The sequence below is a fragment of the Phaethon lepturus genome, unplaced genomic scaffold (genome assembly GCF_000687285.1).
Source record: "Phaethon lepturus isolate BGI_N335 unplaced genomic scaffold, ASM68728v1 scaffold1379, whole genome shotgun sequence".
Taxonomy (NCBI): Eukaryota; Metazoa; Chordata; class Aves; order Phaethontiformes; family Phaethontidae; genus Phaethon; species Phaethon lepturus.
In genome coordinates this window covers 32,115-49,832 of record NW_010561005.1, presented here as the reverse complement: position 1 = coordinate 49,832, position 17,718 = coordinate 32,115, and the positions used below count along the sequence as shown (strand labels likewise).

Sequence of the window (17,718 nt, the reverse complement as noted above, 5' to 3'; positions counted from 1 at the left end):
AGAGTATAGGGGCCACCCTCACAGATGTACAAGATGTTGTCTTCAAGTAAGTTAAAAATATGATTGTAGAGATTACTTCCAAAGATTAAACCAATATTACATATAATAGTTTTTATTTTGCTCTGCATAGTAAGGACCTTTTATCTTTTTTTTTTCCCCAGGTTGGCATTCTTTGAACTCAGCTATCACTTCTGTACTACACAACAGCTTCAATCAGCAGTTGTAAGGCATTATTCAAAACAGGTTAGAATAAGTAAATTTCAATATTTCAATAAATTTATATTTTGAAAGCGCTGCTGTGCACTTTGTTTCTATGAAAATAAATAAAATTACTTTCAGCCTTGTATGTTTGTACAAAGTTTAAATACACAAACATATATAAAACAATTACTCATTAGTTGAATTCTGTTTTCTTTATTTTGGGGGCAAGTGCCATTTCCAAATTATGACAGAGGAAAAGTGCATGGATAACAAAAAAACTTGCTGGAATGGATAGTGGAAGCAAACAGTGCAGCTCTGACAGAGTAGAATTGGCATCAAAATATTAACGCTTTTTCCTGGACATTAGTAGTATATGAATTATGATCCCTCTTTGGCCTTTGCATACTGTTCAGGTCCTGTCATCCAGTGGAGAGAATCCAGCAGACACACTTTTGCATAAAAGAATTAGTCCACTTCTACCGTCCATCTTTAAAGGGAAAAAAACCTATACAGGGCTTTAATTGGGGCACAAGTTACCTGTTTTTCTCTGACCATTCCATTTCCCTGAGGGAAAATGTGAAATCTCCTAGGAGATGCTTAACATTTTTTAAAAATCAAATTACAGTTCCTTTAGATGTAGTTACAATGTTTTGCAGTGACAATTAACAAAATTTTCTCAACATATGCAAACAGACCAAATTTTGTCCTGTAGTATGAGAGAAATCTAGGTAATGTGCTTGCTTTGTAAAACCTCAAGGGCATTAATGTCAGTTATTTGTGAAATTCTTGTAAGAAGTAATATTTATTTGGCTGACTTAATATGATCTAGTCACTCTAAGATCCTTTTTAATACGACTACTACTTTTCCAAATAATTTTCAAGTTTTTGTATTAAACTTACACTATGTTCACCTTTTTTTTTTTTTAAATCTGGGTATACTACACTGCCTTTGCTTTAGTGTAATTTCTGAAATATTTTTACTAAGAACTATTTTTATTTTAGGCTATTAAACAGATGTATGTACTTATTCTTGGCCTTGATGTCTTGGGTAATCCATTTGGATTCATTAGAGGCTTGTCTGAAGGAGTAGAAGCATTCTTCTATGAACCTTACCAGGTAAAAATCTCTGCTGCCTTCTTATGAAATGTAGCACAAGTAGATAGATCTGGATTATACTGAAAATGTGGATATATTAATAACTTCTTTGGCTTTAAGTTTAGATTTAGAATTGAAAATTCAACATGAAAGTGCCAGGAGAAGTTACTGGAAAACTCAAGTGAGATAAAAGGAGAGTGTAGTCCATTTAACTTAATTCACAAAAGACTGTTCCTTATGGTTCTTATTTTAAAAGAAATCCACTTTTTCTTCCATTTGCCTTAAAATAAGCAGGCTTCAGGGAATGAATTAATATTCTAAAACAGTGTTTCTTTCTTTCACAGGTGCTCTCATGGGCACTTTCAGACTTTCTCACTTGGTCTCATGCTCTTGTTCTCTTTGTTATATGTAAATTCCAATAAAAATGTAAGATTTGAAAAAATATATTGCATACTTTTTGAAGCTTAACATAAATGCATTCACTTTTTCTTAGGGAGCCATCCAAGGTCCTGAAGAATTTATAGAAGGAATGGCACTAGGACTTAAAGCACTAGTAGGGGGAGCTGTTGGTAAGTTTCAGTGTTGTCACAGTAGTATACCTAATAGTAAGCAATATAGGCGGGTATTTGTAAATTGCATTGGCATTTTACACTGTTTTATTTTATGATTCTCCAATAGGTGGATTAGCTGGTGCTGCATCAAGAATCACTGGTGCTATGGCAAAAGGAGTAGCTGCGATAACTATGGATGAGGATTACCAGCAGAAAAGGAGAGAAGCCATGAATAAACAGCCCACTGGTCTGAGAGAGGGTATCACTCGAGGTGGAAAAGGATTGGTTTCTGTAAGGAGAAAAAAGAAATTATAAAAAGATTTATAAATTCTATGCAGGCAACAGTAACAAATATAGAGGCTGCCATAGTCACCAGAGAGTTGATACTCTTTATTTTATTTCTTATTTTGCAAATATATGGCCACAATAGTGGCCATAACTAGTGATAGTTTTAAAGAAAAATACATGAGGGTAGAAGAGAAGGTAGGAACTGTGATGCAAGTGCCTCTAATTCTGCTAGCTTGTAGTGAATTTTAGAATACTCTAGCAGATGTCCTTTGAGGCTATTCACCAATGAAGTAGTGAGAAAAATGTAAAAAAAGAAAAATATAATCTGGAAGCATATTTATAATGTCTCTTTTGTTTCTCTTGGTAGGGTTTTGTCAGTGGCATAACAGGAATAGTTACAAAACCAATAAGAGGTAAGTTGAGGTCATCTTATGCATTAACTGTTCACATGATGGAATATTTTTGATATTTGATGAGACATTATAAATCTGAGTTATAAAATGTTTATCAAGATTTTATATTCCTGCTACCTTTTAGTTTAAATGTGGTTTACATGATCTTTGTATGGAAGAGATTATGTAGCTGCATATCAAATAAGATTTCTAATTAAATGGTAATTAAGTTTGCTAAGATTGTAAGACAGACTCAGAGTTTTCTAATGATTTGCTGCACTTAATCCTTTCAGGAGCTCAGAAAGAAGGAGCAGCTGGTTTTTTCAAAGGTGTTGGAAAAGGCTTAGTGGGAGCAGTAGCTAGGCCTACTGGAGGAATCATAGATATGGCAAGCAGCACATTTCAGGGCATTAAAAAGTAAGTAAAATTAAGTATGAAGAATGACATGTGGCATGAAACAGACAATAGTAGTAGCAGCAGTACATTGTGTCTTTGTATCACTTCTGTGTCAGTTTTTCTGGGTCTCTGCACTTCGTCATCAACATGGATGAGCTAGGAAAAAAATCTTACCCATATTGTTATTTATATAATAAATAGTGACTTTTAAAAAAAATACACAGTTGATAGCATTTAAAAAATGCAGCGTCAAATCTCACGTATTCCTAGCATTACAAAGAAACGGGTTTAAAAGCCTCAGCAATCGGACTTCCTGCAAGTGCTGGTTTTTAACTTTTACCCCAAATATAGAGGCAAAAAGAGCTTCTCAGCTGCATCAAAAGTTACTTTTTTGTATTATTACTACTGTATGACATGAGTTCCAAGATACTAGATCATGCCAGGATCTGTCCTGGTTGTTCAGACTGAGTATTGTGTTAGGAGTGCATATTGAATACTGTGATAGTCTCACTTTAATAAACCCATTGTGGTAGATTATCTCACATTGTAATGTATAAAGACGCAAGAGCGTGTTCTGAGGGAGCACTTAGTGTCTTCATCTGAATACAGCTGTTTAATGGCCCTGTTCTCAGCGAGCTGGACCATATTTGCTCTCACAAGATTGACGTCTCTTTTGTTTTTCCCTTTAAGTTCTTCAGCAAAGAAATGCAAGAAAAATATCAGAACAGAAGTTCTGTATGGCACAGATGTCTTCAATTTTGAAGTTTTGAAGTACAATACTTAGACACTAATTAAATATTGCAGTGCTGTCCTGTGCCATCTAATTTTCTAATAATCACTCTCTGAAATAGATATCTGAGTGAAATCTATTACTGTTCCATAGAGTATCTACTCAATGTCTATTCATGTGCAAATGTACATACATAGAGAACAACAATTGCTGTACTAGTACATGATTTTAATATGTATTTAAAATAATATAGAGCCTTTGCTAAATATTGTAGCTGAGTAGAGATACTGACACTTAAATTTGCTGCTTTATTGTCAGAGTTGCAGATTCATCAGAAGATGTGATAAGCCTGCGCCCACCTCGCTTCTTTGGAGAAGATGGAGTTATTAGACCTTACAGATTAAGAGATGGAACTGGAAGTCAAATGTTACAGGTGAAGAAAATGAAAGATAATTTGACATACATTTTGACTCATCATATGTTGAAATAAATATTTTACAGAATTTCCCATTTCTTAAATTCCCTACCACCCATTACCTAGTAACGCAGTAGTCAAGAAGTTTCATTTAATTTCTTAGCTTATGACCACTTTGGTGATTTAGTTTCTGTGATACAACTTTTGAGAAAGACACCGTAACTTATACCAGTATATCTGTAGAGTTTTGTGTAAGATACAGAGCATTTTGAAAGAAGAAAAATGTTTATATGTGTAATTAAAAAGGTTTATGTTTTTAACTTTTATTTTTGATAAACAGTGATGATAAACAAAGATACTTTTTTCAGTAACTTTATAGTACATATTTTAAACAGTGACTTTTTAATCTCAATTAAATAAACCAGCATTTTAAACACACTTAAAATGGCTGTATTTCTGTCATACTACAGTCATCAAAAGAATGTGAACAGTTTTGAAGTGAAATACTGTTTGCATGAAGAACATGCAGAGCAGCAGTTATTCTTTAATTCAGCTGCCATTTAAGCAAATTTGACTCACATATCAAAGTGGAAATAACTTCAACTGTTAATGCAGCTTACAAAGTTTCTATTTTTTCTCAGAAGTAAAACTGCATTTTAGAAATATTCAAATACAAAGTAGTAATTAGTGATTGCATGTATGTAAACAAAATTTCTAAAATACCCGTTGAAGGATTCACAGTGTGCCAGGGAAACCTTGGCGAGGTCATGCAGAAATAACCTTTTTGGAGAAGTAGATAAGAATGAAGTAGCCTTTGGAGAGGATTTTTAGACTATTTTGAGAATTGCCACACCTGTTTGTTTCATGTCGAGTTCCAATCTGTTTGTTTCTGTTTCTTCTGCATTTCATTAGTGTGTCTTTCTTTTTTTCTGGTAAAAGAGGATTGTCCTATGTGGGGCATATCAGCTATGTTCACCATACCATTCACTGGTGATCTACTTCAGCAGGCTGTGAATGTTCTTTGATAACAATAGTATGCCTCTGCCTTTCTTCTAATGAGGTAGCATTAACCTGTGCTCTCCAATTTAAAGCTAGTGTTATAAAAGCAGTATTACCTTAACTAGAGCCTAGTTAGAAGCTAATATTGATGAATGGCATAAATTTATTGCTAATCTTTCTCCTCTTTTTGGTAAGAAAATGAATTCCAAAATATGCCCTTTTCTGTTTTAAAGTGTACTGCTAAAACAAATGCTAGCAAGCCAACTGAGTCAGCTCTAATGCTCAGACTTCTTTAATGACTTTGCATTGCTTTTTCTTCTTAAATTTGTATATTTTTGCATTTTGGTAGTTTTCTTGCTGAGAAACCTTTAAAAAGTTCTGCAACGTAATCAGTATTTCTGATTTCTTTCTCTGTTGTGTGGTTGAGTACAGTTACCACCACCTTCTGTTATCAAACTTAGAAAAGCATAAAGGCATTGCCTTGTGTAATGCCTGTCATATTTTCTGGTGGCAGTGACCACTTGAAAGTAGCTGAAGTTGAAAAATGGTGTGTTTCATATTAGTTCTCACTATTGACAGTTCTAAGGCAGAACTACTCTTGAAGAAATGTTTTGAAAGCTCCAAACAGGGTTGTAATTCTCCCTGTAGACAGTCAAATCCAAAAATAATGAATTAAATAATTTTTTTCCAGACATTAATTTCTAATATAGTATGTTTAATGTCTTAATCTTACTTTACTTTCAAGTGTACTAATGTTTTTCTTCTTAATGTTTCTGGTTCTAGAGATATTTCTTTGTTTTGCGTCAGACTCAGTGTATTACATGTCCCCTGTCTGAAGCAGTTTGAATAGCACAGTATTTTCTTATGGGGGAGAAAAGATTATTCTCCCCTTCGTATTATTTCTATGCATACAGGTCTGGTGACTGGCTCCACTGTGCTCACTGTATTGTAGCATTTTCAACAGATTACTGGATTAGAGTGGAATAAAACTTCTTTTAGTGATTTAGAGATTGTATACGCTGATTAAAGGAAATAGGATATAGGTTATTTTGTGTGCTCATACTGTGTCCTAAACTAGGATTTCAGTCATTTCAGAATTTCTTTGTTTTCTAGGGTTTTATTTTGCTTTAATTAATAAATTTGCAAAACTAATGCTTCTAAACTAATACTTCTGCTTTCTTCTTCCCTACCATGCTTTCAGAAAAGACAGGCCTACAGGGAATGGACTAAGACTCACAATAGTAGTGATGATGATGACAGTTAGGATAATACGGACTGTAACAGATATACATGGCCTTTGTCACGTTCTTTTGATCTTTAAGTATTAAATGCTGCTGCTATAATTCCCACTGACAAATTGGGGTTGTCTAATATTAAATTTTTATTTTTAAAACTGTGCAAACAAAAATGTGGGGAAATAAATTGTATTATGATCAGTGCTAAGCAAAGGAGGAAAGAATATAACAAAAATAGTCTTAGAGATAAAACTGGACATTACGTGAAAATAGTATTGAATAATATGAAGAGATAGTAATACCATGACTTAGAGTTTATTGCCAGATATGTTTCTATCAAGTGTATTTAATGTTTTTGCATTTATATAAGTGTTTGACAGGTTTTATCTACAATTTGCTAGATGGAATGCTTTTAAATATGTTTAGTAAAACTTTACTGAGTTGTACAGTCACTATTGGTGTTAAAATGCTGTTTGTTTTATTTATTTCATATTTCGAAAGTATTTTGTCTGCTTTTCTTTTTAACAATAAACATGTCTAAAGTATATCTGAAATGGATTCATCTGTTCTGTTCCAACATTGTTTCTCATGTTTCCTGGAACTAGATGATGTAAAAACACCAAATGGCCTATAAAGATACTTAAAATATAAAAAATAAATATTTGGAAGGAACATTGAACATAAACCTTTAATTTTCATTTATAATTTGTTTTACCATAATTTTAAAATACTTATTTTGTGTATTCTTTGGAATCCTTAGATGTGTGAAATAACGGTTTATTTAGTTATTTTTGATTGTGACCATAAATTACTTGGTTCTTAAATTTTTTTTTTTCATAGCAACAAAGAAAAGTAAAAAGCCCACCCCTGAACCAAACCCCATGTAAAATCACGGACAGCTGGAGAAAATACCAGTACTTTTCCAAGGCTCTGTGTAGTGAAATATGTGTAACATGCAAAAGTATTTACGTTTTTTATTTACATAGACATGGGGAAAAAAACAACAACAATATTGAACCACTATAATTCTGTTTTGTAAATTCCACAATATTGGTTTACAAGTTATTTGTTTCTTGAAAAATTGTTTTATTCTGTATTCACTGGAATGCTTGCACAGCGTTCTCATTCTTTTTTGTGGCTTGTTGCTAAATTTAGATTTTTGTGTGGCATTTTAAAGATGTCTTGCAATAGATAGCATCAGTAAGTACTGTATTAAGAATTAATTATTCTGCCAACATCTAAAGAATTAGAATTGCTCTAAAGCAATAAGAGCTTCTGAAATGTTTGCGTATTTACCAAAGGTGATGTCATGTCCTTCATTGTCTATTGTCTTCCAATTACTAGAATTCTGAGGGTAGAACCATTAAAATCAATAAGACTGCTTATTCTGGTTCCATGCCCTCAAAAGCTGCTGTGCAGTCTGATCTCTTGGGCAGTGAGCCAAGGAATATATGCCTGAATAGTCTCCCAGATAAGAGGGAACAAACTCGAGAGCTTGTTTTACCTGAAACTACTGATACTTAAGATTTGTTACAGATCATGTATTGCTACTTATTTTGTAATAGTGTCTTCTCAAAAAGATGTCTTGCAGAAGTAGATGAAAGACTGTAATTGCAATGTGCAACGCCTGAAACATTGTGGCAAGGATTTTGAATTTCAGATACATATGAATCTCAGGTTTTTCTTCAAAGAATCTAGGAAATTACTTTGATCTTCAATCCTGAAAAAAGACATGTCATGCCTAAAAGTTGAGGAAATTGTTAGGTACAACTTTATGGAAAGGTTACTTGCTGTACTTTATTAGCTTTAGTGGGTTTGGGGAACTTTGAATCTGTTACCTGGCATTTTCTTTTTCCTTTTTGGCTTTTTAGTGCAATTTCTTTTTAATCCTATAAAATTTTGGGTTCCTTCTGTAACGGCCTGCTTTAAAAGACAATGCATCTCCATTTCATAACACAATTTTTTTTTTCCACATTCTAAAACAGCTTTAGAAAGAAAAGTAGTAATTTTTTGACTGAAAAAACATTCCTGCAAAAATAAGAATTTGGTTTTTAGAAATAATACATTTTTTTCTATCAAATTGACATAACTTTTAAGGTTTTTTAACTTATAATTCTACAAATCATTACTGAATGTGGAATTAAAATTTAGCATGAGTGGTAGTACTTCTGGGTCAGGTATCACTAATCCAAGTTCCACTGTAATATTACTAAAAAGAGTTCTTCCTTTGTTCAGTGTATTGAAAGGCTGTAGAATGCTAACTAAAAAAAACCCCAAACCAACAACAAAAAACAGTAAAAAAATTTTGCCAATATAGCCAGCAAATATTATTATATTCCTTAGAGTATTTTGTCTCTTTCATGGACTGTAGTTCTATTTTTGAAGTTTTTATATTAATAAAAAATGTAGTAATTTTGTACAAGTATTTTATTTGTTTTTGTTTTGAGTCAAGCGTCCTCTGAAGATACATTGGGAAAAGATATAATTTGGATATAGGATAATAAATTGTATTACGTGGGATTAATTTCTAAGTCATGGAACCAAAAACTGTGAAAAGTATAGTAGCTAACTAACAGATATTGAGGCTCTTTAAGGCACCAAAAATGCAAAAAACCCTAACAATTTAGAGATAATTTTCTTTGGGGATTTGAAGTAAAATGTCAAAAAATATAGACCATCTTTTCAAATGCCCCTTTTTTTTTCCTCTCCTCCTTCATTTCAATGTGTATTAATAGTTTAACTTTTGGCTGCACATTTTTTTCCCCCACTTTTTCACTGGTGAATTGAATTTGAAGTCTAGTGCTGAAAACTCCAGGACTAAGTGCTATCCTTTCAGCTCAGGTTGCCAAGTTTTCTGCTATCAGCTACAGAACAAGTTGATGAGTCAGCTTTTCCAAACTGTTTAGCTTTACTCTTTTAGTGACTTATATGAATGAATTTATATGCTTCCTCCTTGCTGAGCTGAAGAATTGACTGTGCTCCTTGTCTTTGATGTTATCCGGTACATCCCTTTTGATCAGGGTTCTTTGGTCTTTTGGTTTCCTTGAGAGGCTTTATAGACTTCACTGCAGAGGAATACTATAGGTAGTTTTGGGGATCATTTAATAGACTGTTGATACCTTTGGTTTTAGTAATTTATGGAAGCTACAGACCTGCCATAAATCACTGGTCTTTCCCTGCCAGGGAATAAAGCTGAAAGATAGGCTAGTCTCATCCCTATGAACATAAGTCATTAACACTTGCACCGTGAAATCAGTGGAGTTCTATGTGACACAGCTGAGTGCCTACCCAAAGCCAAAGTAAATTCTAATCCTTTTTTTATTTTTAATTTGCCTTTATAGTGTGTAAGTTTGTGAGGGCTCTTTTACAGTGTTGTGTAAGGCTGCTGCCCAACTGTGCTGCAGTGGATGTGAGCTCATAGAGAAGACAATCGTTCAAAGCTGTTCTTCAATACTGTGTCCTACTGTATTGGAGGTGTTCAGCTTTCAGTTCAGTGATCCTTTTTTGGTCATGAGGTCAGATTCAGATCAGGTAGCAGAATGCTGGAATAGGTTGAACAGACCCTTGTTTCTTAGTATTCAAGCTTCAGTCTGCCAGGAAGAATATCTGAGGAGTGGGAAAAGTGTATCATACTCCTCTTTTCTATCCTTCTCTCACCCCCCTTGGGCTTCGGTTCAAATCAAAACATAAACAACCATATTGTGAAGTACTCTAAAACTGAGGTTTCACTTCATAAAATTAGAGGGAGAAATTCATTCCAAAGTTTGAACTAACTTCATTTTTATTTGGCATTCTCCTGACTCGTACCAGGCATCCATTCAGGCATGCTATCTCATTTGCTGCTCTCTTAATTGAGTCACAGTTGTCCTTATCCATCTTCCTTTGGAAAACCTGTTGTGTCTAGGTTAAAGGAAAGAGCAGGATCCTTACCACTTAAATGTGCAACGTTTGGATATTATTACATTGCCATTGCCTGTCCTGAAATAGAAGACTCATATATATTTACAGGAAGCTGGCTGGCACTAGCTAACACCAATTGTTTCAGAGGAACATGGAAGCTTGTGTTACCCAGTTTCATTTGAGTTTGTTGGTGATTAAAGCATAAATGCTTATATATAGTGGAAAAGCAAGTAAAAACTAGAAGTGTCCTAGGCAAAGCATACACCAGCTTGATTGCTGACAGAGAATACAGAAAAGAAAATGGAAATATTTTTCCACTTCCCTGCTGATACAGTAATTGCTTCAGATGCTACAAATCAAAGAACTTTGGTCATATTGTGGAAACACAGAGAATGTCTAGATATGGTCACCACAATGAAAGTATGGATCAGTATGGGTTCTCCATTCAGCTCATCAAATTAATTCTCTTGGTATTCAGATGAAAAATTGACCAAGATAATTCTGCCACTCAGCATAGGCAAATTATATTTCTGTTGTCAAGTCGAAACTTTGTGTTTTGAAAGAAAGCTGTTGTCCTAATTTTTACTGTCCTGCATACTGCGGCCTTAGATTGAAATGCTAACCTTGACCACAATTTCCTGTTGATTTGAACAAAACCATGTCGATTTCAGATCTGCTGTTCAACGTGGCTGAATGGAATCTTGAATTCAGGCACTAACATTATGGACAAAAGCTTTGCTTTTTGTAGGATGACATTGCACATTAGGATAACTGGAATGAGGGAGTAGGCAATAAAGGATTAACATGAGTTTTTATTAATCACGGATGAGGAGAGAACTTCACATGGCAGAAAAAGGAGTGTTTTATTTAACAATTTTTTCACACACATTCAAGCTAGATCTAACAAGCAACCTGGGTACTGCTAAGAATCATAAAATGTTTCTGTGGGGAAGATCGGATATGCAATTATACCAGGTTAGCCTGGTGAAAGTAGCAATTCTACAGCTTTTGAAGAAGTCACCTTATAATTTGAGCTCAAAGTTACATTCAACATCAGTTTCTAGCAACAACAGTGAATTGCCTTCAGAACTCACACATTTGGACAGTAATCAGTTCATAAGGAAATAACACTGGCAATCTAAAATCCAGTTGAAAACTTCAAATTTGAACATCAAGAGAGGAGAGTAGCAAGTATAACTACTTTGTAAGTAGCAATGGTCTTCATAGTATTTTTTTAACATGTTGTTTCTGCTGAGATGAACTCAAGAAGGATATAAAATATTCTGACTTTTCTATCACATACTAGTAGTATTTTTTTAGAGCTATAACAACATAAGAAGGATCATAAGTTTCTGAATTTTGTCTCCAGTACTTGCAGTCTGTGCTGTTTCATTTTTAACTTTGTCAAAGGCGTCCGTGCTTCCTCCTCAGTAAATGAGGAGCATGTGGTGTAATTAGGAATCTTTCCAAATGCTGAGGTGCCACTTTTAAGACACAGCATATTTGCATATCTATCTCTGCACAAATGATCACATCTGTTGCTAGATTATTGCAGTGGCATCTAAGCGTTTGTACTACAGGTAAGAATAATTTGCAAAGGAGGGAATTTCTGCTTGGATTACTTCGCATTTTACAGCTGCTGGAGTGTCTTTTTTCAAAAGATTCATTCAATTTCCATGTCTATTCAATGAACCATAATGTATACTAAAGTAATCAGGTTATTAAACAATTTTTAATTTGAAGTACAGAAGTTGTGTTTTAAAAATTAGTATTTGTTTTCTTACAGTGATGAAACTAATATTGAACAAACGATGATTGATCAATGTTAACTTTCATAGTTTTGCATCACCAAACAGTGATCCAAGTCGCTTTCTCCAATCTATTAATAGCTAAATACTGTGAATTTTTAAAAAACAGAGTTATGCAACTATATTGAGGGATCATTTATACATCCTTTTATGTTTGAGTTGTATAAGGCACTTCAGTAGCAGAGTGCAGCAGTGATCCTGCTGTAAGAATTGTCAGCCGTAAGTTGGTGTATCCCTCTATGATATATTTCCTACTGAATAGGTATTGCTTTTTACAATAAAGATTGCAATTGAAGGGTAGAAAAATCTAAAGGCAGAAAATTCAGAAGTAATTACAGCTCAGCTCTGGCGTAGATGCAAGTATTTCCTTTGCAGATGGACTCTGCAGCATTTTCCTGTGCTTTATTTCCCAGTCTGTTGTCTACAAAACTGTAGAACACAGATAATGGGTTGTGATCTTTGACTCATAGCTAACAATGAGGAGTAATTAGCACATACCACATGCTAACAGTATCTTTGTGCTGAGAAAATCATGTGTTTGTGAATGTTAGTAGAATGAAACATTTTTTTGTGGAATTTGGTGGACATTTAAATAGCTTTTGCTTAAGATTGCAACCTGTGTGATAGTTAAGTACTGTACTTCCGTAATAATTGCCATAATTCTTAATTCAGTATCAGTAAACTGAGTAAGTTACAGTGGGGTGACGTGACTTGTTGAAAACTAACTAGCAAGCTAATGAAAGACAGAAAGAGGTAACTCCGCTTTCTTAAATCCTGCTTAAAGGGGATTAACATTTGGATGGAGAGCCTTACCTCAGTGCTATGCAAAGTATAAGGAAGTGATCTTCTTTGATACAGGAGAAAGACCTGAGATCCCCTCCATCCTAGTAAGGCTAAATTGCTAAATGCTTCTCCCCTATAATTGCTTGTAATGGAAGCAATGGTCATACTTCTACTGGTCATACTTTGCAATATGTATGATGTGTTTGGTCAGTAGGAGAAATTGTTGGCTTTGTCACAGTCTTGCAGATTAAATGCAGCGATACCTCTACTGAACCGCCCTTGCTCTTTCCACACACATTATTTCTTTAAGTTCCTGTCAGCCTTCTCCTCCCTTTCCCTGTTTTTCTTGCTGGGCCACTAACACTGAAAATCCATCAGGACATAGAACTAGACCAGTAGCCTGCTGTCTGGGTCAGGCATCCTATCCATGCTCTCTGTCCACACCGACTCGCTGTCTTCTAACCATCCAATGGGTCAGGTGCAGGAATGTTGCGGAGGCTACCTTGAGAGTGGATTTTTTGGTTATTTAGTTCTGAAGCAGGAGCTTGGACCTAAATATGAGAGGTGGGGGGAGACTCAAATCAGAGGCATGGCAACCCCTAGACAAAGCTTGACTAAGGAGTTTTGGAAAACAAACGAAAACAAATCTGCTTTCCAAGACCCTAATTCCTCATTTCTTAAGCCATTCTTCTTGCTGTATTCATCCTGCCCTTGGCACTAGCTCTTACAGAAATAAATTCAAGCAGTGACTTATGTAAGTAGGGACATGATTGACAGCTGTGATTTTTGTAGCCCAACAGAGTTGCGGGGAGAGAAATAATCTGAACTTTCTGAGAGCTTTCTGGAAAGCTGTCTTTTGGGAAGCCATTACTCATATGTTCTTGCATTTTAGTCACTAGAGATTCAGCATCTTTGAGGGAAGGCATCATTACAAAAATGATCTTTGGGCAAGTGGAGTTATACATGCAGCCAAATTTGAAGTTGTAGGGTATGCCTAATTAAATGTCTTTATCATTTTACAGTGGTGATGAATACATATTAAATGGTTTTGCTATTTTAACTGCATTGAGAACTAACCTACATGTTTTTAAACATTGGTATACATATGTTTGTAGTTAAGGCATTATTGAATCATACTGGTTTATACTAATCTGTTTTTGCTTCCGATTTGTAACAGATGGGAAGTATGCAAGCAGTCATGTTGCTATTCCCAAATAAGATGCAGAAATCTTAATTTGATCTCTGGTTTAATCACTTATTGCTCAGAAAGTCAGAAATCCAATGGTTGTCAAATCATGTTAAAGTTTCAGAGCTTCTGTTTTTAAAAAATATTCATCTGCTGTTATCAATATTTAAAAATTATTGTCTATTGAAGAATATTCTGCTACAATATTGATGGCAATTGTAGGAAAAGATTAAGTAAGTTCAGGGGGAAACAAGAATATGGAGAAATGCTAAGCATTACCTTGAGTGCATTATTAAGTCCCACTGTCTACATGATAGTGGGTTCTAGATTTATTCCTATTTACTCCAATGTTTTGAAGGTGACTTGACATAAATTAGGAAATTAATCCTTAGTTCTTTTTTTGTCTCAGAACTGTATTAGTCAGCAGAAGTTTGGCAGGTACTAAAAATATGTAGAAAACTGAGTCCCGAAATACTTTAAGAAACTATATTGTTCCTTGCCAGTTTTAGTTAGGATTGATTTTTATTTGCATAGCTGCATTAACAGCAACCAAATAATTCTACGTAATTACGAACATTAGCTGTCACAGATCTGTTAGTCATATTCTGGTGTATGAAAGTAGCCTTTAATTTAAAGGCATGTGCTGTATGTTTTATTATAATTTATACTTTTGCAGGATAAATACATTTTTAAACACAAAATTTGTACATTAATTGATACGAGCATACTCAAAGGTATAAAATTTTTTTCTCTTTTAGAAAATTGAAAATGGAAGATTTGCAAAACTCAGATATATTGCACATGCTATGGTCAACAGTACAGATCTGTTAATGGTAACAAAAAGGTAAACAGTTTTGACTCTGAATAATAAGTACTTAACACTATCATCAAAATGTGTATGCCTTGATAATTGTTGATAGCAACTGTGCTTTTATCACGATGTGACAGACATGTCAAATATTGGGAAGGCACGCTAGTGTGCTGTTAATAATCTTGTTCAGCAGCGGCATTGTTCAGCACAAGAGTATGTTGTTCGGAGTGTCATAGTAATTTCTCTATTTAAGGAGAGAAAAGGAATGTTGGTTTTATGATTTCTTTAGCTGAGAAAGATTTATTATAAATTTAGTTAGAGTGATGTCAATGGATATTAGCATATTAGCATATTGAAGAAAAAAAGGATAATACAGCAACAGAGTCAATGTCTTAACAGTGGAGTATCAGGCATCCTTCTCAAATAAGAAGTCTGTACAACTGTTTGTAGAAATACAGCTAGAAGTAGTGTTACGGTTTTGCTATGAAAATTTTAATAAGTTAGAGGAGGGTTCAAAATTCACTCTTTTGGAAAGTGTGCTGTATGGTTGTTACATATCATTAGATGAAAACTATTTTGGAACAATTAATGACTTCACTAGAGCTAGGGTAACTTGCTAACTCTTGAGTGTTTTTACATTAATTTTTAAATTATTAATTTTATTTTCTGGTGCCTAGTGGTGTGTTATTTGTGACAAAAGGGACATTTGGACAGCTGACATGTGAATGGCAATACACTTACGATGAATTTACCAAAGAACCATTCATTGTTGATGGCAGAAGATTACGCATTGAAGCCAAGGTATGTGAACGTAATCAAGTTTTGTGTTCTTTTTGTGTTGCTGTTTATAAAATAGAACTTTGAATTCCTGACCCCTCTCCTTTGAACTCTTGATCTCTCTTCTAGTGGAGATGCAGTCAGAGAAGGGAATTGAAATTTAGCACTGGCAAACTCCTCAGATAACTGGCTTCAGCCTGTTCTAAGCAGAATGGTGACTTGGTGTTTGCAGATTGAATTACTGTTTGAGGCCTGGGAATTTTATGTTGGTATGCACCAGTTCATGGTGTATTCGTAGTCTGGAAAATGGTGATACATCAAAACCCTCTCAGAAGATTGCAGAACATTTTTATTGCACACTGTGGCACTGTGGAAATATGACAATATACGGACTTCCACATTGTTGTAATCCCAAAGATTCAAATGTATCAGAGCAATACATTTGCATGTGCTATGCTTCAAGGATTTGTTTTCCATTTGCTAGCAATCAAATTCTTCAAAAGTATAATAAAGTATTAGTATCATCTTAAAAACCACAATGACATATGCTTATCCCTTTCAATACAAGTTGAAGAATGTTGCTCTCAGGTGTAAGTTTTCCTTTGAAAAATCCCAAAACTTTCTTTCCCTGGTAAACTGGCAAAGGATATAGGAGAAAGATGACCACCGATGACTAAGTGTACTTACAGAGGCAAAGTTCCTTAAAAAAATAAAATTCTTAAATTCTTCTTGAGGTGGTAACTGAATTTAATTACAATCAATGAATCTACCTGCCAGAGTTTTGTTTTGTTTCTGTTTTTAATAGGCATGATGTGTGTTATTACACATCTTGGTCGTCAGGACAGTCTTGACAGTGTACAAAGTCAACCAGTTTTTCAGTCAGATTATTTGTTTCTATTGCAGAGAGCATGAAAGGCAGAGCTATATCGGTTTGGAATCTTCCAAACTGGATTTCTGACTGCAAGTGAACTTTTCCAGGATGAAATAATTCTTAGTTTCTGCCATTTCGGACAATGCTGAATAACATACCCATCTTTACCCTACACAGCAGTCATTTCAGAGTCCATTCACATGTCTGCAGTATGCTCTTTATGGAAACCATTGGTTCAAAGCTGTATTTTGCAAAGCATTGCTTGTGTTCTCTTTCTGAATCCTAAGCTGCTCTTTTCACTACCTAAGACCACTACTTGCAAGTCAGTATTGGCGGAATGTCCACCCAGGTGACAACTAAAAAGAGAATGAAAAATTAGAACCTTGGGGAGTACTGGATTTTGTGACTCCACATACTCCATTATCTGCCTCCCATTCCTACACACTTTGACAGTCCAGTCTGCAGGGTCTCCATGGTAAAAAGGGAAGTCTGTTATTGCTGGAGTGTTCCACTCCACTGTGCTTTCATGCAGAAAATTAAGTTTCTGAGGGCGTGTGCATGTGATGTAAACATACTCAGATTAGTGTAATGGGTACATGTGGCTGTTTGAACCGTTATAGCTGCCTTAATGGTAAATAACTTCTTTGTTGTAAAGTTTGACGAAATTAACTTCAATTTTGAATTACCTTTTTTTAGGAACGAGTTAAGTCTGTGTTCCATGCCAAAGAATTCGGAAAAATTATTAATTTTAAAAGTCCAGAGGATGCTAAGGTAAAGTTAAAGTACTATTACAATTATACTGTGCTAAATTGCCTTAAAAAGCGAAATGGAAATATATTTTTACCCTGAAACAACTATGTACATTTAAAATTCAGTATTTCCACACAGCCATTACACAGATGAAAATGGCAATGATCTGTTCAGTACTGAATTTCAAAAGTACTAAATTCCAACACCAAACTTTCCCTTACACAAAGCTTTGGAACTGTAACTGTCTCTGAAACTGCTGATTTAACAGTACTGCTAACTAAACAATCAAGAATGTGATTTAAAATAGTACGTTTTAATAGAACAAACAATATTTGTAAATTACTCTTAGTTTTGTTTGGGGGAGGGTGGGGTGTGATTCCTCTGTTCCTCAAAATACAGTTTTGGTTGAAGAATGAACGAAATCCCTAACAGAAACACAAATAGTTTATTTTATATACTATATAAGTACTATTATTATACACATACTCTATATGATCTCTTCATTTTGACATGACTACAACAGAGAGTAG

At 34.5% G+C, this 17,718-nt stretch overlaps 1 protein-coding gene across 1 annotated transcript in view; it reads left to right on the top strand.

The window, feature by feature from the left end:
* Window positions 1-17,718, top strand: part of LOC104626016 (vacuolar protein sorting-associated protein 13A-like) — a gene marked incomplete at its 5' end in the record, with an annotated part of 61,223 nt that overhangs the window by 41,540 nt on the left and 1,965 nt on the right. The window contains 11 exon segments of the mRNA XM_010293825.1: window positions 1-46; window positions 162-243; window positions 1,204-1,317; window positions 1,790-1,865; window positions 1,975-2,138; window positions 2,503-2,548; window positions 2,821-2,944; window positions 3,972-4,086; window positions 14,738-14,823; window positions 15,468-15,591; window positions 17,135-17,209. The exon segment at window positions 1-46 is cut by the window's left edge and continues 7 nt beyond it. Coding sequence (XP_010292127.1) covers window positions 1-46; window positions 162-243; window positions 1,204-1,317; window positions 1,790-1,865; window positions 1,975-2,138; window positions 2,503-2,548; window positions 2,821-2,944; window positions 3,972-4,086; window positions 14,738-14,823; window positions 15,468-15,591; window positions 17,135-17,209 — 1,052 coding nt within the window.